This window comes from Echiichthys vipera (assembly GCF_963691815.1).
Source record: "Echiichthys vipera genome assembly, chromosome: 15".
In the NCBI taxonomy this organism is placed as follows: Eukaryota; Metazoa; Chordata; class Actinopteri; order Perciformes; family Trachinidae; genus Echiichthys; species Echiichthys vipera.
This window is the reverse complement of record NC_139840.1, coordinates 5,152,642-5,174,837: the sequence shown is the minus strand read 5'-3', so window position 1 is coordinate 5,174,837 and position 22,196 is coordinate 5,152,642. Positions and strand designations below refer to the sequence as shown.

The 22,196-nt window shown below is 43.1% G+C and overlaps 1 protein-coding gene across 2 annotated transcripts in view; it reads right to left on the bottom strand.

Annotated features, from left to right (window-relative positions):
- Positions 1 to 22,196, bottom strand: part of pard3ab (par-3 family cell polarity regulator alpha, b) — a 262,720-nt gene that overhangs the window by 37,028 nt on the left and 203,496 nt on the right. For both annotated transcript variants that reach the window (XM_083928368.1, XM_083928369.1), the window contains one exon: positions 20,702 to 20,983. In XM_083928368.1, the coding sequence (XP_083784494.1) occupies positions 20,702 to 20,983 (282 nt within the window). The remainder of the gene's footprint in view (positions 1 to 20,701; positions 20,984 to 22,196) is intronic.

The following is a 22,196-nucleotide window of genomic DNA, read 5'->3' as shown; positions in this document are numbered from 1 at the left end:
CTCCTCCGCTAAACTATCACTCTCTTCCTCCTTTAATGTCTCTGGAGGCTGTTTGGTATCAAAACAAAGACACAAGCTCTCCTCCTCTTCCTCCCCCTCCGCCAGCCAGACCTACAGACTGGCAGTTTTTGACATTGGTGGTCGGTCGGGGGCCGAGATCCGCCCCACTCGCAGATGTCTGGTTCTTGTCAAAAACTCCTCAAGTGGACAGGGTATGGAATATGATATGTGGAGAGAGAGAGGGGAGTCGGTGGCCTGATGTCTTGAAAATATCATGTAATGAATGCTAATTGAGATCCCTTTAATCTAGAACGTTTCCTCCGTTTGTGTGTGATTTAAGGTGATTTAAGAGCCCAATTACCTATCAAAGAGACGGAATGAGCCTCCCCTGTCATCGAGTGGTCATTAAAAGTTGTTTATAGGAGAACAAAGAGGAACGAATGAGGACTAAACCAACTGGACTCAAAAGGATATGTCGGTGTATCTGGGCTTCTCTCTCCCTTTGTATGAGAATACAAAGAAGAGAAATAATGAATAAACTGGAAACAACCTTTAGACACCCTTTGGGGTTGAGTTCTAATAGCAGTTTTGGATATGGATCCAGGTTCATCAAATACCCTGAATTGTTAATGATGCCCTATTGTGCTACTTTTCAGGGTCATATTTGTACTTTTCGGGTTAACTACAATAGGTTTACATTCTTTGATCTTTAAAAAACACATTACAGTATATTTCTCATATTGTCCATTGCGGCAGCACGCATCGCTGCAATTTCCCAGCTTGGGATCAATAAAGTATTTCCATTCTATTGTATTCTGTTCTCAAGCATCACCTCTGTGTGGCAGGACCTGTCTGAAGAGCCTTTGACACAGAAATTACACTTCTTTCGTTGGAACAAAGTCGTCTTTGGAGAATTCAAACTTCAATTAAAAACTTAAAATAAGTAAAAAAAACTGTGAATAAGGTGAGCGGCATGACACGTAACACATCTAGGATCTGTATTCCCAGACTAAACAGCCTTTGGACTCAATGCTTTCTGGAAACCCAAACAAAAAGGAGCGCGGAGGCCCCCCGAGTTCACAGCTCATACTTTTTCCATGACTCCAACACCAACTCCACGATGATCACATGCCTCTATCAGGCAGAACTATTAATACGATTCCTCACAATGGCAGATTTGCATAAGCAAATGAGGGCCAAAAGGAATGATTAGGTTTTGTTCCGACAGTTATTGCTGCGGCAAATCTCCGCCCAGCAGCTGTCGGCCTCATTCACAGCACCGCTAAGTCATTTCAGCGCTGCCACAAAAGGCCGATAGATCGCAGATATCACCATTGAAATGCAGCACATTGAAATAAAAGATCCAAACGCGCAGATACACACTTTGCTACAATCCTCAGAACAGAGTCTAAAAAGAGCTTCAAGAGTCTTCTGTGGCAATCCTAATTAGTTTAATGAGTTTTTTCTTTCCCTACCCCAGTTGCATTTAATTAAATAAAAAAAAACTTTAGGAGCCGTGTGTATGTGAGTTTGTGTGTGTGTGTGGGGGGGATAATTACATTGAAGTGGCTGAAACAGGGGGGTCTCCTAATCCCAAATGCAGTGAAACTTATCAAAGCAGAGCGGTAATGTGATTTATGTCATTGGTGACCTGTCGTCTTATTCTGCACACAATCCCTCCAAATTAAAATAACAGCCTTTGTGTTGGTGTATTAAATGCAAATGGACCGAAATGCCGTTGAGCACTCGGCTGAGAACTCGGAGTAAAAAGAGAGTGTGTCTCCGTAGCTACGTTTCTATAAGGACAATCCTATCTCCTCTGCACATAAATCCTCATGTGGTGACAATCAAATGAGTTTTGGTTCACAAGACTTCGAACAAAACTGGAGAAAATGGTTCAAATGAAAGGACAATGTCCACCACAATTCAATTTAGCATTTGAATCATAATTTTTTGCAACTTATTGAATGTGACATGCTTTACAAGTGTAGACAAAGTTGAGAGGTAATGCATTTGAGATGCATTTTGGTAAACAGAAAAAAAGGTTTGTTTTGGAAACAGTTTTGTTTTGGAAATAGTTTTGTACGCTTTTCTCAAATCTGAAACCGGTGTTATGTTATGTTTTCCTCCAATTCCAACTGTTCCTTCTTTCTAGCGGTCCCTCCCTTCCTCTGTTAACCAACCCAAACCGTCTCTCTTCCTTCTCTTTTCTACCTCCCTGTTGGCATCTCTACCTCCCTGAACCAAATAAAAACCAGCAGTGGCGATGCAGGCTGCAGCTCCTGCTGTCTGAGCTCCGCTGACAGCCTTGGAGGGACTCCCTATATCCTCTGCCCTCCATGTGGGAAACCTGAGGCCTCAGCGCTGCGGGGAGCGTGCTGGGATGAAGACAAGCCTGGGAGGCATGATCTCCATTTCCTGGAACCACACACTCACACACAACCGCACACATCTCAGGCAGCAAATACTCCGATGTGCAGCTTAAGAAGAACAGAGCCGGCCAAAAGATCATTTTGGAAATGCTATTGAAATGGTCACTATTCTAGATGAACCATTAAGCTTAAGACAAGATGCAGTAATAGTCTCCCATGATGTGTCTGAGCAGATATCACTGACACATAACTTCTGTACTGACTCAGAGAAGCCTAAAGACAGCATCAACAACAGCTTTGTGCCACATTTATACAAAAACGCAGTAGTTACATAACTGAGCAGCCAGGATATTTTGATGAATGGATGATTGACATGAAAAAACATTGGGCTAAATATTTTATCACATTTATATTGATGTATTGTATACGGTAACTTAGTACAGTTGGTAAACTATATCATACTAACCATAGTGGTTAATCGAATTATAGATAAGAAATCTGGACGTGTCTGTTGATGTTTGAGTGGTAGAGTAGATCTTGATGGATTTACCTGCCTTTGCTGCTGAAGTGGCACAAAGTGGTGCTGCAGAAGTGTAACAGTGATAAAGGCCAAATGGTCCAGAACATTTTGTCCTGCCGTCTTTGACTTCTTGCCATTGAGTGAAGCCCTCCTCTGTGATTACTACGAGCCGTGACAGTGACGAGGAGGTTTGGAGTTTTACATTATTTATTATTCATTTACGTATGTCTGTCTGACAGGTTTTGTCACTTCTCACTACCGATACACTGCAACGTGCAAGACACACTCACCAAATGTTACTGGTTTGTATTTAAAGCCAAAATGAAGGTTGAGGTCAAGATGGGTTTGGTCCCAGCAAGGAAATAGCGGGGTAGGTGGTAGGGATGAGGTCCCAGGCCAGATTTTGCGTTGTGGCTAGTGCTTTTGGCTAATAATCAGAATCAAATGACAAAAATAAACATACTTCGCCACAGGGAAGCAAAAACACTAAAGGTCCCATATAAAGAAGTCCTGCTCAGTTATTTGTAACATTGCCCACGATGGTCTAATGACTCTTTATTACTGTCAGAAGCATTAGAGAAAAATCTTGGACGGTTGACATAACCATCCAAAAGGTATATATGGTCATACCGTGCAACCCTATATAAACCTCATCTGATATTTCAGAAAGTATATTTACTATATGAAAACAGACAAATACTGTATATCCACTCATGTTATCCAGATGTAGATCTTTCATGTGGAGACCACATTTGTTTTTTTTTCAGCATTTAGCAGATGCTTAAATCATAAGCATCTTATACTGACAACAACAGATTAGATCTCTTCATCACAAAGACAAGACCACAACATCCTGACAGTAGAGCCCATTCATCAAAGGCCAGTTCATCCACTCTTACATTGTGTGTACACACAAAACATATCCACACAAAGCCGCTGTCACAGTCACGGTACACTATACGATGAAAATGATGTGTTGGAGGAATGACGAGCGAAGCTGTATGATTCACATTTTTAAATTGTTCTGGACGGGCAATCATCAAAGCATAAAAGCTCACATCCCCTGAGGCTAACCACAACAATCCACCAGTTCACATGGCGGGTGATTCCCGCGAAAGGACAGAGCTCTGCTGCTCGGCTGTTTGGCTCGGTTGCTGTTGCTGTGCATCACATGAGAGAAAAAGCCTTGGGGCGAACGTCATATCTAATCGAAAAAATGAACACGGGCCAAAAGCCTTTGGAGAAGTTCACATCAGGAGCAACATTATGAGAGGGAGCAACAGGACACGGAGCACTAATGGCTGCAAACCCACATAACACAAAAGAGGATTCCTAATCACCAGAACTATGTCTAATACCTCAGGGGCACACACAACACACAAATACCACACAGTTTGCCTGCTGCATCAAAATCTCACTCTGTTTCTCTCTTTCTCTCGCACACTGGAGGTGATATTATCTATGCGCTGCATCACAGACACCCCATGCTGCGCTCGCTGCTGCCATAAAAGCAGTGCTCTTCATATGGAGAGCTCCGCTATCAGTAATGATTAACCAGATTTGGACAGCACCACAATTCTCACAACACTTCAAAGAAAAAACTCAGAGGATTCAATTGCTGTAATAGGCTTCAGGACGAAACCGCGCCAAAAACGCACACTTCAACCCATCAATATATGTCATAGGGTATTTAAAGATGAGGGCGCTGATGTATTTTTTATGTGGTGTAAGAACATGTCTTATTGCAAGGGGGGATGTAAGAGCGGCAGACGTGCTGGGAGAAATATAGTGAAGATCGAAGGCATGAGTGTGTGTTCTCTGGTAATGAGCTGCAGCGGAAAGAGGCAGACAGACGCGATAGAGCAAAATCACAGCTAATCAAAACCCAGCCAGGCTCCCTTTTTTTCCGAAGGGAAGACACTCGCAAATATCTTTATTTCAAAGCAGTCTCCTTGCTCCCGACGGTGTGATGAAAAAGTTTCCTCCGCTGCCCTGTGGTCTGTCGTGTGTGCGTGTGTTTTCTCATTTCCCCTGTCTTTCCTGCAGACTCTGATCTAATAATCGTGAAGTTGAGAAGTGATGTGCGGTGGCGCAGTGGTACGGAAAGGGACTCTGGAGTCTTGTGTGAATGTCTGCGACGCAAGTAACGGAGCTTCTGAGACAGAGTGCCGAGACATGGAAGTTTGAGCATCTTCACCTTCTCACCCCCCTGCTGCGCCGTGTATTTTGTAAGAAAATGAGAGACAAGAAAGACAACGTTTGACAGCAGGGAGCAGGAACATGAAGTGCATCAAGACATTAATAGTGAATGTCAAAGGCTGTAAGCGGCAGAATATGGGAGGAAGGGGGCAGCCGAGAAGAGGAACAGGAGCGTGAAAATTTCAGAGGATGTTGCAACACGCTGTAACTCCCCCGCAAACTCTTTCCCTGCATTCCTAATGACTCAATTGTTTCATACGCATCGTCAGACAGGTCTTTTTGTTGCCTCCCCTCCATTACAACCAAAGTCCCCTCTTACACTCGACTGGAACGTTGTTGAAAATCTCCCTCTGGGTTTGATTTTCATAATAAGGCCATCAGGTTGTAAAAAAAAGGGTCCATTTCACTGTCGGGGGCCATTCCACAGAAGGACTTATGAAAAGAAAAAGAGGAAATCCATCTCTTTGCTACCTGAAACTTGACCCCGGCAATATATCTGCCACAATGAGGACCGCAGCAGGTTCGGTTTGTTTCGAGAAGTCCAGCGACTGACTGACTGACAACAGTCCTTCATGGGTTTAGAGGCAGAGGAAGGAGGTATAACAGGGAACAGGCTGTGCTAATAAAAACCAGCAGGGTCTCTGGGTCTGTGGGTCATCGTGCTGTGAAAATTGGGACATTCCAGGTAGAGCCACTTTTGGTCTGCACACACAAGGATACAAAAACACACATCTTTACTGACTTTCTGGTTAGGAAACACACGCACACATTTACAGACACCAACAGAAAGTGGCCTACTCTCCGGTTTGACCTACCTGTCATCATCAAATACACTCTATCTATCCAACTCATCTTCTTTTATCAGTACCAGACCTCTCCGCTCAGGGAGTACATATGTTTATGTGTGCGCTGCCATTATTCAGAGCTGGGGTTCTACAGTCTTAAATCCAAATGCCTATTAGATTATATATAATCTCCCTTTTTCCACTGTCATACGTCCTCAGTTTGACCCAGTTTAGGATGAATTAATGCAAAGTGAGGGTAGGGGGTATCTGTCTCTGGGGGGACAACCTCATGATTTTTGTTATTGATGGATTTATGGACTTATTGATGGCTGTTTTGTGTTTAAAAAGATTTCTGGTGGCCAAGTGGTCTAAAAGTTATACCACGTAACTGCAACTATCCAGATTATATTCCATCCAGGAGACATTGTTGCATTTCATCCCCTCATGTCAAATAAGGGCAGGAGTATTTAAGATAATAAAAACCTCCCAAAGGCAACATCATACATTGCAACACTATATAGGCAACCAAAAAAACCCCCGCCAAGATATTGATTTTTGATGATGTAATAAAGAGAAAAGCAACAAGTCCTGATATCTGAAAGCTGGAATAAACAATTCTCAGAGGTATTTTGCTGATATTTATCCAGGTCTGTGTCATTGCAATGTGAACACCGTTCATCTGAACACGCTGATCACATTGCCATGACACAGTCCTGGTTTAAAATTGGTAAAGTTTGCTTTTAAATGATTGAATGATCATAAAAAAAGTTGACTTTAAATTGTTGACTGGGGATTGTCTATTAATCAACTAATGTTTAATACTAAACCCTTATTACACTTGAAATACCCATTAAAAATACTTTAAAATAAAATAAAAATGCGTTGCACTTAGTAAGGACAGACACGATTGCACAACACACTTCATGCATAATGCGTGGAAGTCAAACACACACATACACAAGGGATTTCAGTCAGACGCCTGAGTGATGTAAAGTGCCATCCATGACACCAAATGTGGGTCAACAGCCTTTTAGGGTCACTCCGAGCTCTTAGTCCTGCCCGCTGCTCTGTGCTTAAACCCAAAAGGCCAAGAGTTCCCCACTTGTACCCCCCACCCTGCCGTGACACACTGAGTCCCATTCTCAGTCGGAGATAAAGCAGAATGCCCCGCACCATTACCGCCACACTAATGTGCAACATATCGTCAGAGTAAGTCCTAAGCTCTTTGAGAGTGCTATTAAGAATGTCGGCAAATTCTGTGATCTGATGAATATTAAATACCTTAAGTGGATTCCACATTTGTGACATTAATGGCTGTGCCGTTTCCAGCTCCTTTGTGATGTGTGTGTGGATGTGAGTGTTTAAAAGTAGTCTTGAAAGTTGACAGTTTGACTCTTTAGTCTGGTTTGAGGAACCCGAGTGTCAAAACCCGATTCTTTTTGGTTACCAAGCAAACTCTGTAACACAAAGTTAAAGTAAAAAGACGATGTGGTGCTGTAAGTTAGCACCAAACGCCTCGTCAGATTTTGGAGCCCTCTTTCATTATTCCTTGATCAGATAGTCGGGCTATCCCTTAAAATTCATTCTAGACGGCATTTTATTTACGTTAATTGGTCACGTGGGTGTTCGCACCAAATTTAGCATTTGAGAGCAATGTGGGCAAAAGCAAAGAGTGGTTGATGGGCAAAGTGAATACAGTTTTATCTTGATAACAAAATGCGTTTATATGAGAACAAAAGTATAATTTACCCCCAAAATATTGGACACTATAAAGTTAATTAAAAAAAAACAAAAAACACAAATTTGTGTTGATTTTTTTAAGATTGGTGAAGAAAAACTTCATTATGGACTTAATCCATTTTTAAATTGATCTATTGAAAAAAAATAATCTAAAAATCCCAAATTGTTTTCATGAAGCCCATATATTCATCTTCATTTTTTCTACCACGTGTGTTTTTATCTTTTGCTTAGTTTAATATGCTGAGTAGGTGTGTGCTGCTCGTCCCATTACTTTATTTCCTGTGTGTAACATTTGAGGAAAAGTCCACACTGGGGGACTTCAGATGGACAGTCAGTCTGGCACCGAATAGAAGAGGATTACATCATCACACCATCAGACCTGGTCAATACAGGGTGGAGATGGCCCTCAGACTGTCCCTGACCACACCCACACACAAAGAAACACACACACACACACACACACGCACACACACACAGAAAATTGTTCTCAAACATACTAACAATACAATCCTGTTTCCATCACCTGGAAGCTGCTGACCTGTTCATCTCTTCACAATCTCCCACTCTGTGTGTGTGCGTGCGTGTGTGCGTGCGTGCGTGCGTGTGTGTACTACAGTTTCCACACTAATCAAGTCTTGCTTTCTGTTGTAAAAGGGGCGTTTTGTGAACTATAGGACAGTGGCTCCTGATTGATCAAGGGTCTGGGAACTCCCAGTGGGTCCCTAGAAAAAATGGGGAAGAGTTTATTTATCACGATTTAAGAAGTGAGCCCAGTGTGATTAAAAGATAATGATCAAAGATTTCACTTCCTCAGCAGTTATCTCACTATAACTATAGAATGCTGCTCTGAATCATATCTAACAACCAAAATAATGTCAGATGGAAGTCCCTGAAGGGAAATCTGATCAAACGGAGGTCTGTGATCTAATGCGCATCAATTTAGAGGTCCTGGATAGGAAAAAGGTTCAGAGTCACTGCTAAAAGGAAATTTAAGGCACTTAGGGCGCACTCACACTGTCCTTCCGCACCGGGCCAAAACCGGTTTTTCAGCTAAAGCCTAGTGCGTTTGAGCAGTGTGAGTGCACCCGCTCCGCGCATTACTGCGGACAGCGGGCCGTCCACGACCCGCCTGAGAGAGGTGGGCTTTTGTAGAGCGCGTTTGCACATGTACGAGCACGAGCATGCACATGTGTACGGCCTACGCGGTTCTGACGTCATTTCTGTGCGCCTGTTCGGACATAGAAAATAGAAGGACGGACCATGCGCGGACATTTAACAACAACAACAATGGCAGTGAAAGGTTCACGTTGGTGTGATGCGGAGGTGGAGTGTTTACTGCAGATTTGGTCGGATATTAAATAAATATCAGAAACAGTCGGACAAAACGCACAAACACTCCGAGGTCTATGGAAAGATTTGTAAACAAAGCGACGAATCGCGATGACGTCATCAATGCGTGTGACATGTTACGGCGTGATGACGTATAGGCAGCAAGAAGCATTTGCGCGAGGCCCAGGCAGTGTGAGTACAAACGGGCCTGGGGCGCGGGGGGAGAGGGAGGGGGGACAAGTACCCTAAAGCCCAGGGCGCGGTGCGGAAGGACAGTGTGAGTGCGCCCTAAGTAGATGTCCTTAAATGCAGCATTAAATGTCAAACAGGCTCTAAAAGAGACATATTCTGCTCAGTTTCGGGTTCATACTTGTATTTTGCGTTCCTACTGGAACATGTTTACATACTTTAATCTTCAAAACACTCATTTTTTCTGTATTCACCCTCTCTCTTAAAGCCCCCCTCTCAAAAAGACCACTCAGCTCTGACTGCCTTGTGAAAAATATATGCCGCACTTTTGCAAAAGTAGTGCTCAAGGCGTGGGTGGAGATACTCAGGTGGGGGGGGGGCTGTGTGCTCTGATGAACCTACATGTGCTGTGACAGGAAGGGGAGCCAAACCTGAGTTGCTTGTTGTTATTGTTGCATGTTTTCTGATCCGAGCAGCCCACACAAAAATGACTGGGTTTGTTTTATCTTCACAGTTTGTACACACATGTATGCGCACAAGCACTGGAAAATAGTTTTTTTATGATATGTTCACTTTGATACAAAAGCAGCTTGGATTTGGCGATGACTGCAAAACTTTTCCGCATTAATAAAATACATTTTTAACAGATTTAATTATGCAAGGCCCCTTATGAACTCTGTGGTCCATTGCACTCATTAAAATCATATTATAATTAAAAACAATACATATGCTGTAATCACAACAGCAGCATGCAGAGCTTAATGTCCAGCCTCTGATAAACCAAAGGAGCAATTAAGGGCGCACCCACACTGTCCTTCCGCACCGCGCCCCGGGCTTTAGGGTACTTGTACCCCCTCCCTCTCCCCCCGCGCCCCAGGCCCGTTTGTACTCACACTACCTGGGCCTCGCGCAAATGCTTCTTGCTGTCCATACGTCATCACGCCGTAACACGTCACGCGCATTGATTGACGTCATCACGATGCGTCGCTTTGTTTACAAATCTTTCCATAGATCTCAGAGTTTTTGTGCGTCTTGTCGACTGTTTTTGAATATTTTCATCGACCAAATCTGCAGTAAACACTCCACCTCCGCATCACACCAACGTGAACCTTTTGCCGCCATTGTTGTTGTTGTTAAATGTCCGCGCATGGTCCGTCCTTCTATTTTCTATGTCCGAACAGGCGCACAGAAATGACGTCAGAACCGCCGTAGGCTTCGTGCTCGTACACGTACTTACGCTCGTGCTCGTACATGTGCAAACGCGCTCTACAAAAGCCCAACTCTCTCAGGCGGGCCGTGGACGGCCAGCTGGCCGCAGTTATGCGCGGAACGGGTGCACTCACACTGGTCAAACGCACTAGGCTTGACCCGGAAAAAACTGTTTTGGCGCGGTGCGGATGGACACTGTGAGTGCACGAGGTGAGGTAGTAAAGAGACAGAACTGTTAAAAGGTGGCGCATAAAAGGCTATGTGAACTCATAGCTAAGGGAAAATATTAAGGACAACCTGGCTAAACTGGGGATATTTTCCCTTAAGTGTAAAATCATGAATACCGAACATCCCTGCAATAATAATTTGGACAGGGAAGTATAATCTTGGATTAGTGAACATGTTCATATTGCTAAAATCAAACACTTAATTCGGCTTCTGATTGGGACTCACAGGGAGGTGTTTGGTGTGATCACAGCAGGCCGTCTGCTATTAAAATGTTTGGAGCATAAAGCTTGAACACTCATTTCATAAATACGAGACGTAATCCTCATCATTAATGTGAAGACATCAATGATGCACTCAAATCAGAATCCTGTTATTTGTCTCCAGCTGTTGGTATTTAGGAAATGTCCAGACGCTTGTCCTTAATTTCGGCCTGGTGTGAATTTCGGGACGCCGCTCACATGACATCACTCAGACGACATCGATTTCTAATGAAATGATTTGACCATAAACAAATGTTTGATGACAATAAAACTCTGTTGTACTGGAATTCTCCGTTGAACTGCTTTGGGGCTTGAGGATTATTCGGTATTGTATCAATATGAAAATGAATTTGTTTTGGGGACACCAATAACACGCCTCACTGACTCATGGCCTCGAAAAAGATGGAGGAATATATTTTTAAGAAATGAAAACATTCATTCCCAGGCATTTGTTTGTTCAAATGTGACGCTCTTGGCTGTTTTAATTGACTGCACATCTAATGTTTATTCTTGAAAATTAATCTAATTACAGCACGGCGGCATTATTTTGTCTGTTTTCACAACATGCAAAGGGATTATTAGGATTAGTGAAGTGTGGCACTTGGACTTTATGTACACATTTTCAAGAAAATAGCTACATTTTTAGACATTTTACAGTTTTCTACACAATAAAATGATCAAACTAATGTTTCTAACCACCTAGATCTCTAAAGTGCTGAATACGACAACTGAGAGGCGACATTATACTATGTCTCTGATTTACAGGCGGATTCCAAGAGGCTCAAGCTCACCTTGTTTTCAAAGCCATTTGAAGCAACTCCTCCCTTAAATGTGTTTGAAAAATCTAATAAACACAGTTTGGTTTTGAGCCTGAGCTTCTCTATTTAATACCAACTTACAATAAGTTTGCTTCTTCCCCTTTCAAAGCTGAGAAGTTGCATTTCACCTAGATTCCTGGTTTGTAAAAAACAACAACAACACAAGAAACAACTGATTTGAACAGATTTGAACACTGTGGAAATAAAGTCTTCATCCTCCTGCCCTTGTTCCAACCTGAGAACACCCAAACGAACTCTAAAAACCCCTGAGCCGTCCTCTCCCACATCCATAAAGGATTCCCTGGGGCAGAACATATCTCTCGACTGTAGCTCTTGGCCTGGATCCAGGGATTAGGCGCAGAGGAGGACCGGCCTGCCTCTACTCAAATACACTATAACTGATTCTACCATATAGGAGCAGATGGCAGCTGACAGACCCAACTTCAATATAACCTATCTCACGCTCCACACTCGTATATAATCATTTGTATACGACATGTTGATTAAATGATGGTGTCAGCCATTTTAAATTATTCTTAATGGATCTCTGGCTGGCAAAACAGCAGGCGGGAGCAGTGGGGATAGAATCCACCTGGATCACTTTAAGCACTTTGTATTCTGCCGATCAACTTACTGTAAAAGCACCAGATAGAGAACTGCATATGTGAGAGTTGAAGCTCCTCTTACTGGCTGTGTGATGACACAAACTTTTAACCGTTTTGTACGTTTCATTGAGGAATAGAGAACATAAAAATAGCTATATGACGCCTTTTGAAATATTATAAATATTGGAAACCATATACTGATGGATACTGAGTTGATGTATAGTATAGCAGAATATATCTTTACATACTTTCTTATTCTATTTTCTTTCATTATTTCTATTGTTCAGTGTTATTGTGAATTGTTTACGTCTTTATATACTTTTATCTAAGGGCGCACTCACACTGTCCTTCCGCACCGGGCTAAAACCGTTTTTTCGGCTAAAGCCTAGTGCGTTTGAGCAGTGTGAGTGCACCCGTTCCGTGCATAACTGCGGCCAGCTTGCCGTCCACGGCCCGCCTGAGAGAGGTGGGCTTTTGTAGAGCGCGTATGCACATGTACGAGCACAAGTGCGCGCACGTGTACGAGCACGAGCACGATGCCTACGGTGGTTCTGAGGTCATTTATGTGCGCCTGTTCGGACATAGTAAGTGGAAGGAGGGACCATGCGTGGACATTTACAACAACAACAATGGCGGCGAAAGGTTCACGTTGGTGTGATGCGGAGGTGGAGTGTTTACTGCAGATTTGGTCGATGAAAAGTTTCAAAAACAGTCGACAAGACGCACAAAAACTCTGAGGTCTATGGAAAGATTTGTAAACAAAGCGACGCATTGCGATGACGTCATCAATGCGTGTGACGTGTTATGGCGTGATGACTTATGGACAGCAAGAAGCATTGGCCGAGGCCCAGGCAGTGTGAGTTCAAACGGGCCTGGGGCGCAGGGGGAGAGGGAGGGGGGACAAGTACCCTAAAGCCCGGGGCGCGGTGCGGAAGGACAGTGTGAGTGCGCCCTAAGAATGGACAAAGGTAACGAACCAGCTTCCCCCACGGGATCGATAAAGTACTTCTATTCTGCTCTGACAGCAATTATTTACACCAGGATCCTGTACATTTTTAAATCTGACCATGCCAACAGGAGCTTTACGCACGCTCTTTTGGTTATAACCTGTCTAATGCCCTTAAATGGGATTCAAACCTAAAGGCATTTATCCGTCCGTGAATCTCCTCAGCTACCTTCTCCTGATGAGAGTTTCCTCAGGTGAAAAAGTTTGTCTGTGTTTTGTAGATGTCTTTAACTGCAGGCCAAAAACGGTGGCAGCTGCTCAGGATTCTGTCCCTGTTCTCATCACCAGGTTTTGGATCAGGATTCAGACTGAAAATTTTAGGCAGTAGCAATGGCCCTCGAGCTCAAGATGTTCCCAAAGCTGTAGTAAGACATCCTGTTCTGCTCAGCGAGTGGTGTGAGAACACACATCCATATTCCACATAGCAGCGAAAGCCAACATCTTGTCTTCTGGTCCGTTCGCACATTAGGAGCCAGATAGCAGAGCAGCTGAGGCGCAGGAAGATGTGACTGAGCTTGATTTTTCTCAGGTCTTTAACGGTTGTGAAGAAGGGAAAAGTCACAGCTGTGAGTTCTTCCAACTCCAGGTTAATCTGGCAGAAAATAGCAGGGGACAGGCAGACCACTTCTCCACACAGTTTTCCAGCAGAATAGTTCCCTTTATGGACTTGGCTTTAAAATAAAATTTGCCAGACTTTGAGTCAAGCAGAAACTGAAAAAAAAAGATATTACTTTTCAACTCCGTTCAACAGCAGAACATTTTGAAATCTGATTCTGTGGATTCAACAGTTTCTTCAGGAAGTTAACCAGCGTACAAGGATAAACATGACGTAACAGTGTAAAAAGAGACGCAATAAATGGATTTAGAAACGCTTTAAAAATACGTTGTAGATATTTGGGATTACAGGAACGTGGGAACACGAGTGACATAAACACAGATGATGTCTGTTGATAAGTGGATTACGGGGGATATCCAGTGAGATAGACTCCTCTTACACTGATCCCATCAACAATATGAAACAGTGGCACCTACTGTTTCTCCTAACATTTGTAAATCCAACAAAATGATGTTTAAGATTGCTGAAGCTTTTCAGCCTTTTAAATCTCTCCGTCTTTCCACTTGGGAAGTGTGTGTGTCTTTGTGAGTTTTGGACACTCCTGTGTTTGTGTCTTTAGTTTGTACAGTATGTGTTTGGTCCCCAGCTGGGGCTCCTTGTCTCAGAGGCCCCTGAATAGACAGGAATGTTGGATTAGCTGCATGTTTACTCAACACTAAATGAAAGACGGGTTTTCTTGAATTCTTTTGTAGGTGAAGAGCAAAACGGGAAGTCCAAACAGTCTGGGACTGTGTTCAAACTGAGTTTTAACACTATTATACAGTACAGTATAACGTAACTTTATCAACAGTCAGACACCGTTCACTGGTATTATCCCTATCCGGATGGATCTGTGGGGCTTTTTTTTTTTTTAAATTTAACCTTTATTTAACCAGGAAAATGTCTCATTGAGATTAAAAATCTCATTTACAAGAGAGTCCTGGCCAAGACAGACAGCAACACAGTTGAATTTAATGACGACAACGTTGACAGAAGATCATCACACAAAACATGTACGGAGAGAAGAGTCTGTTACAACATCGCTAAGACGGTTAAATGTGTTTAGAGAAACCAGCTCCTTCAGTTTCAGTTTAGTTCAGTTTCATTCTGCAGCTGGTTCCATGCGGAGGGCGCAGCATAACTAAATGTCCTTTTCCCCAGTTCAGTACTGACTCTAGGTACAGTTAGTAGGAACAAATCCCCAGAGCGGAGCTGAATGCTTCCTTTGTTTTTCCGAATTACATACTATTGCAGGTATGAAGGAAGATCACAGAGGATAGTCTTAGAAATAAGGATATGCCAATGATGGAGTCTGAGGGTGGACACCAAAACACCACTGTAGTCCAACACAGACACAAAAGTTGCAGCAACAAGTCTTTTTTTGGCTTCAAAAGAAAAACAAGACTTGTTTCTAAAGTAAAAGCCTCATTTTTATCTATCTATCTATCTATCTATCTATCTATCTATCTATCATCTATCTATCTATATAAGGTGCTGGATAGGAGGCTTAAAAGAAAGAGAAACGTCAACTATAATTCCCAGATATTTATATTGAGGCACTGATTCAATCACTGAGCCCTGGAGAGTGGTGATAGGAGGGAGGTTACTGGGTGATCGCCACTGAAGTGCAAGTAGAATCATTAACACAATTCTAGGAAACTACAAGTGAAGTTTCATATTTGTACATGGGCAGTTACACGTCAAACTAGAATATGAAAGTGACTTTGATGAGCAGTAAGAATGTTTGGGCGACGATCGGATGTGTTGACAACATTGATGTTAATGTGAACGGCCAGCAGCTCCCAGTGTTTACGGCGAGGAGATTGGGGTGTCCGACCAGGGCCGGGAGGAGCACACGGCTAATTCACCGCGGTTAGCGTCCTTTTGACCACGCTTCTAAACACAAAGCTAAATTAGGCCGTGAAAATGATACTTGGTGTGACGGGAATTACAATTAGCAGCATTTCAAGAAAATACACATGTGCACCTGAACAAAGAGCCACCAAACATAGCACACACACACACACACACACACACACACACACACACACACACACACACACACACACACACACACACACACACACACACACACACACACACACACACACACACACACACACACACACACACACACACACACACACACACACACACACACACACACACACACACACACACACACACACACACACACACACACAGGGCGACTGCTGTCTGTTTGTCTGCATTGCTGTTTTTGGTGTGTTTGTGATACAACACGGACGTGTTCGCTCCCTCGGAGGCCCCTTATTCCCCCGGTGGAGATGAAATGTAATGGAGCCGATTCAATAAGAGCGCGCTGCCTCCTCGGGAAACGCGGGGAATCAAATCACACCAAATCCCTCAGAGCCTTTCCAGCATTCACTGCTGCCTTGTAGTTGGGAGGGAAATAAAACAATGGTGGCTAATTCGCTCTCTGCACACTTCGACTCACACAACAGGGATGGAGTGTGATACAGCAAATGTTCAGGGCAAATAAAGCTATTCAATAACACACTCACTGCTTCTATTTTTAGTAAATTCAGCTTATAAGTTTGCAGTGAAAGCCAAAGAAACACACAAGGCAATACATCATCTCTTGTGACTTCCTAATTTACAGTTCTTATGGCATTTAAGAAAAGCAACATGGTGACAAATGTTACCAGATGCCAAGGCTACACTCTGGGACCCCGGTGAGAAATGTTTTTTTTTAAGCTTTAATGGTGGGAAAACAGAGGAGAAGATAAAAACACTCAGCTTTGGACAATATTTTGCTTGGCAGGTTGAGAAGGGAGAAAGAACGACCACCAGTGTCCCAGCAGCGAGGTTATGCAATTTGGTTGAGAGCCAAAACAGAAAAACTTAAAAAAAAAAAGAGAGAATGTTCCCAACCTGATACTACACCGTACCACCTACGCAACAAACCGCACTAAACACTAAAAACATATCTGTGGAAACATGTACCACTCCAGATGGCTGTCTTGTTAAAATGTGTAGCTTCAAATACAAATAAGAGACATCTAAGAGACTCGTCTAATCCTGAAATTAAATGTCACAGAACACGCTTGAAAGGAGAGGAATGAATGTTGTTTCAGGCTTGATACAGCGGAGTGATTGAGTCTATACTCCTTGTGGTCATGCTCCCTAAAGCAAAGGAAACGGCACACTGTTCCCAAAGGCTTCTGAAGCTCCTTCTGGCCTCTTTGGTTGTTTTTGTTTTGAAACCTCCGCTGTTAAATTGAAATTTCTGACAGTGCTGTGTTTGAAGGGAAAAAGAGGCAATTAAAAATGAATTCCAATGGATATTTATGCAGCTGCGTGTTGTCTTTTTTTCTTGTTTCCTCTCGGACTGCCAAGCATTGCGGTGCTAAGAAAGTCAATTGTGCGTTTAACTGCCCCTGGAGGGATTGGCACAGGGGCGGTGTGATTCTGCCGTTCTCATTCGGACACTGACGAGAACTTTGGTCCCGTTGTTAAATGGATGTAAGGATGTGACAGTGCCAGGGTTAAGGGATGGATTTCCTCTTCACCGGCCCAACTTCGGATGACCCGCTTAAGGGAGATGTTTACTGAAGACAACGTTGATAATTATTATCATTGAGCAGTGCAGACAGTAGTGGTAACAGTTGAGATTCGGAGTAGCAGCAACAAATTAGATTTTTTCCTCTTGGTGCTGTGACATTTTTTGTGCTCATTGTACAATATTATTCTCTTTGTCAGTCATTGTCTTATTGTCTGAGAAGCATAGATAATCACGGCTAAATAATCACATCTGGATCAGTTGTAATGTATGTGTGTGTGTAATGATGATGATTTGGGGCATAAAATGACCACAAAATACTGATTTATAGATTAATCTGCTTCTCAGAGACAGTAACCATCACAGATTCAGAGAGTGAAACATTTCCCCATAAGAACGCTGAAAAAGACAAATTCAGCACACATCCTAAATATGAATCTGACTCAAACGAAATTTAAAACCGTTGAGCTTTAACCTTATCGTGGAATGCCTGTCATTTCAAAAGAAAAGTGTTAGTGTAGGAACAAAATAACATTTTCCTTCACTCTCAGTTTCTATGGACATGTTATTGCTTTGATCGAATCTCCACAATGCTTAAGCTCTGATAGCAGCCCGTGCTGCCATTCGAATCCCATAATAACAAACACTCCTGCCGTCGGGCGGGACTCCCTCCCTCCTGTGCTTGGCATGGCAGGGTCGTATTGACTTCCTGTTCAGTAGGGGGGCAGACAGGAAACAGGAAACATGCTTCCTGGTTCTCTCAGGAGGTATATTTTTCTTACGATTGGGGATCTGGGAATGCAACATAATACCTTTAAGGAGTTTGTCCCTGGCACCTACACTGCTGTAATCAAAGCCTTCTGAACAGAGCAAACGCTTTAATTCTGGGGCAGCATGGTATGAGCTAGGTATACAGTATGAAAGTAGCGTATCAGTATAACAGCTGTGTCCATAATCACATGCAGAACATTATTCTTTCAAGCAGAAAATTGTTTGAACATCGTTAAAAAAGCCCACAAGCCCACCAAAGTCAAACAAAAGTGAGGACTGTTTGTGATGTTAATTGAAAAGACCAATATCACCTCAGCTAAATCTCTCCGTGGTGTCACAAAATACAATGCAATAAAAAGTTATGTATCCGAAGCCCAGTGGAACACTTTACCTATAAATGTACCTATAGACATAAAGTATATTTACAAGGGTGTTCAAATATGATGCCTTTGAGTTGCTTGCTATGTCCAACCAACAGTGTAAAAGCTCCTAATTCAAGATACAATGATAAAAAAACAGCAGCAAATCCTCACATTTGAGAAACTGGAACTAGTAAATACTTTAAAGTCCCCCTCCACTCAAAAATATGTTGCCTTCTTAATCCTAGAGTTGGTTATTTGAGCTCCACTGTGCTGAATGATGTTTTTGTACAGAGTCGGACACAAAAAGACTGTTTTCACATTGACCTGGAAGTGTAAAGTGTCTCTGAGCCACTGAAAATCGGATTTTAGGGGGCGTGCCTACGAGCATTATTCGTATTATCACAAAGCCACGACAACTTTAGAAATGAACATCATCTGCATATTTATAGAGTCTGGAATGTTTAATGAAGTAGAAGGAGTGGACGCCTTTTTATGGGGTTTAAGGTGGAAATCTTACTTTTGTCGTGGAAAAAAACAGATCAGACACAGATTAATATTCTGTTTTCTGTATGTTTCAATTTATGTCTGTGTGGGAGAACAATGTTAAACAACTAAGTGTTATTCACAGCAGTGTAGTAGTTTTTATATATATAAGTGTATCTGGAGTGAATCATTTTTCAGTGCTAATCTCTTAGCTCACTGTTGGTGCTGTGGGCTTTAGGGGGGCAGATTTCCTGCAAAAGAGGCATAAAACTAAATCTAATAGTAAAGCACTAAGGAGAAAAAACACATACGTGGGGAATGAGTGAGCTATTAACTTTAGTATAATGATGAATAGAGTCCAATTCATGAGCAAATCCCCCCACCTAATTAAATAAGACTCCATATCTGTAATGGCAGTATATTATCTTCTGCTGTGCATCCACATACCACCACACAGGACCACATTAGGGATTTAATAACAAAAAAAAACTGTGACAACAGCAGCACAATGAATTATAAATCGAGCCACAGTGCTCTTCAAGTACACACAGGCTGCTGGGGCCATCTGGGGATGCGTTAAAACCACCACTAGACAAACCCATTCTCTCAGCCGTGGATGAACTCGCCTGCACGGCCTCTACAGTATTTCTGCTAGGCTGCAGCCTTTCCTCGATTGGCTTCAAGTCTCCCAAATCCCTCTTAGGGCTAAGAATCTCTCCGTTCATTGATCGGAGGAGGATTAGAAAGAAACTCAGCACAGACCTGCAGTGCTGAGAACTACAGTACCGCTGCTGACAAGATGCAGGCGTTTAGAACATTCTTGTATTTGGCTGGCTGTCACCGCAACGGACGTTGCTTTAGGTTATACGTTCCATAATGCCACTTGGCTGCTGAATATGAATACAAAGTGGATGCGCAGACGAAAAAAGGATCTACATTGCTGGGCCAGGTTGATTAATTTAAAATGAGCTGTCAATCATGAAGGTCTGAACTGTTGGTAGCTCGGGTAGAACGCTTCAAATAAGGGCAGGGAAACGGGGAGGAAGGTAAAAGGTGGACACAAGGTGAAATCAACAAACGAACGAAAGACAGGCGGAAAGAGAGGTAGAAAGGTCAAGGGAGACAGAAAGAGAGACGGATATTCAAAGGTTCCCATTCTCTCACTGCCTCCCCTGAGTAATCCCACATCTGCCCCGAGAACAGTGCATTGTGTCTTGCAGTCGGTGAGCTGACATTTACCGCCTGCCTTCTGCTGCTGTGATTATTTTCTCCTCCAGGTGTGATAGCCAGCCAGTCAGCCTTCCCCGCGCAATAATGCTGCCTCAGAGTAACGAGAATTGGGAATGGGAGGCAGAATCAGGCCTCTAACAGACAGACCTTTAACTGACATACCATGACTGGGTCGTGCTTTGAATTGGAGGTAGAAAGGTTGCTGGACCATGAACGGCAGCCCATCACCTAGCTTAGGGGAAAATAGCTTCTCAGGAGGGCTGTGACTCCTACAGAATTCATTAGCGTTATCAACTAATTCATTATCAAGGGAAAAGAAAATGAAAATACATATGATCCGGAGTGCAACTAGGGAGAACAAAAAGAACACAAACCTTCATACTGATAGAAAGTTCTGGTTGCAGTGACCCCCAACACAAAGATGTAAGTATTTATTTCTCTTTTTGATTCCACGCCTACCTGTCTGCAGACGGAGGCCGGTCGTTGCGGCCCTTGCTGACTTGGGTGTAGAGTGAATCGGAGTGCTGGTGCTGGTGGTGCGGATGGATGTGGGGGTAATCGTCCCGGGGGCTGTGGGGCCGGCTGTGGCCGCTGTCCACAGAGCTGTTCAGGGTGTTGATGCCTGCGTATGGGTGCTCCTCCTCTGAGCCCCTCTCCGGCGAACGGCTTATGTCCAGGATTTCGGCATAGTCCCGTTCCCTAGCCTGGCGCTCCCTCAGCTCCCTGGTCTTGGCCTGGATCCTGATGAAGAAGATTGTAATAGAAATGTTGACACTAGGTTTTCTCAAAAGAAAAAGTACAAATCTGTGTAGCTTGGGGCTACTTTTGGAAGAAACATCTATGTAGTTTTGGTGCTGTAATGCATTCTGTACGGTGCTCTAAAGTATTGTTTAAATGGGTACTGCCTTCATCACACATATCCATTCGTCACATAAGTAGGTCTATGTAACTGTGTACAGAGGCATTTTGGTCTGCACCGTTAACGCCACTTGGAAAAATGAACAGAGAGGGGCCAGACTGATACACATTTGCAACTTAGTCTGGCAATGCCAAGCTAGATTAAAACGGCTCTGTGAGAAATTGAAACTGCCACCTTATTGGTTTCCACTTTGTCAGGTAAAACCTTGATGTTGCTAAAGCCTTGAGATGTATTCACAGCAGAGAAACTCACAGGTGTCACATCAACAAACACCAGACAAGCCACTGCAATATCTGCAAGTGATGGATCATTGTGCATTTTGAACTTTCCATTACTAAAGAGAGAAGAGAGGATGTGGAGCCTATTATTTAGGCTTTTCCCCCCTCCTCACATAATAATACCATAAACAATGCATTATAGTCTCTAACCCCCACAGCACCTCATACAAGGGAAGCACTTTGTATTCACTTAGTGCTGCTAATGGTAAAGCTACAATGCTTATCTCTTTCTATCTCAAACACACAAACACACACCCCTCTCGGACACCTCTGTCTCCCATACAGAACAACTCAAACACAGAAATCACACATACACTCTCTTAAGGCCATTATCTTGTGAATAACTGGCAACAGCATTTTCTATAGCAGGGGACTACCTATCGTGCGGCCCCATAATTACAACCGTGCCAATTATCAGAGCTTTACAACTACCAATTATCATACTGCTCTCTTTTCTCCAGGCCCTTTTTTAATGGCAGTGGGAAAGAGAATGGGACAGCCGCAGTGACGAGGTTGGGGGTGCAACTTCACTGAACACACAGCGGGCGAAAAATCTGCTTCCTCCAGAAATTTTGCATGCTGTGCATTATGAAACAATAAGTCTAATAAGGAGGGCTCACTATTGGAGGGTAGGAAAAAAAATGTGGGTGTAAAAAAAATGGATAAATTGCTGGAAATACTTTGGTACTAAAAACAAGGCTGCTAATGAACCTGATGGCTTTAACAGCTCCCCACTGAATCTGCACAGGGCTAACAA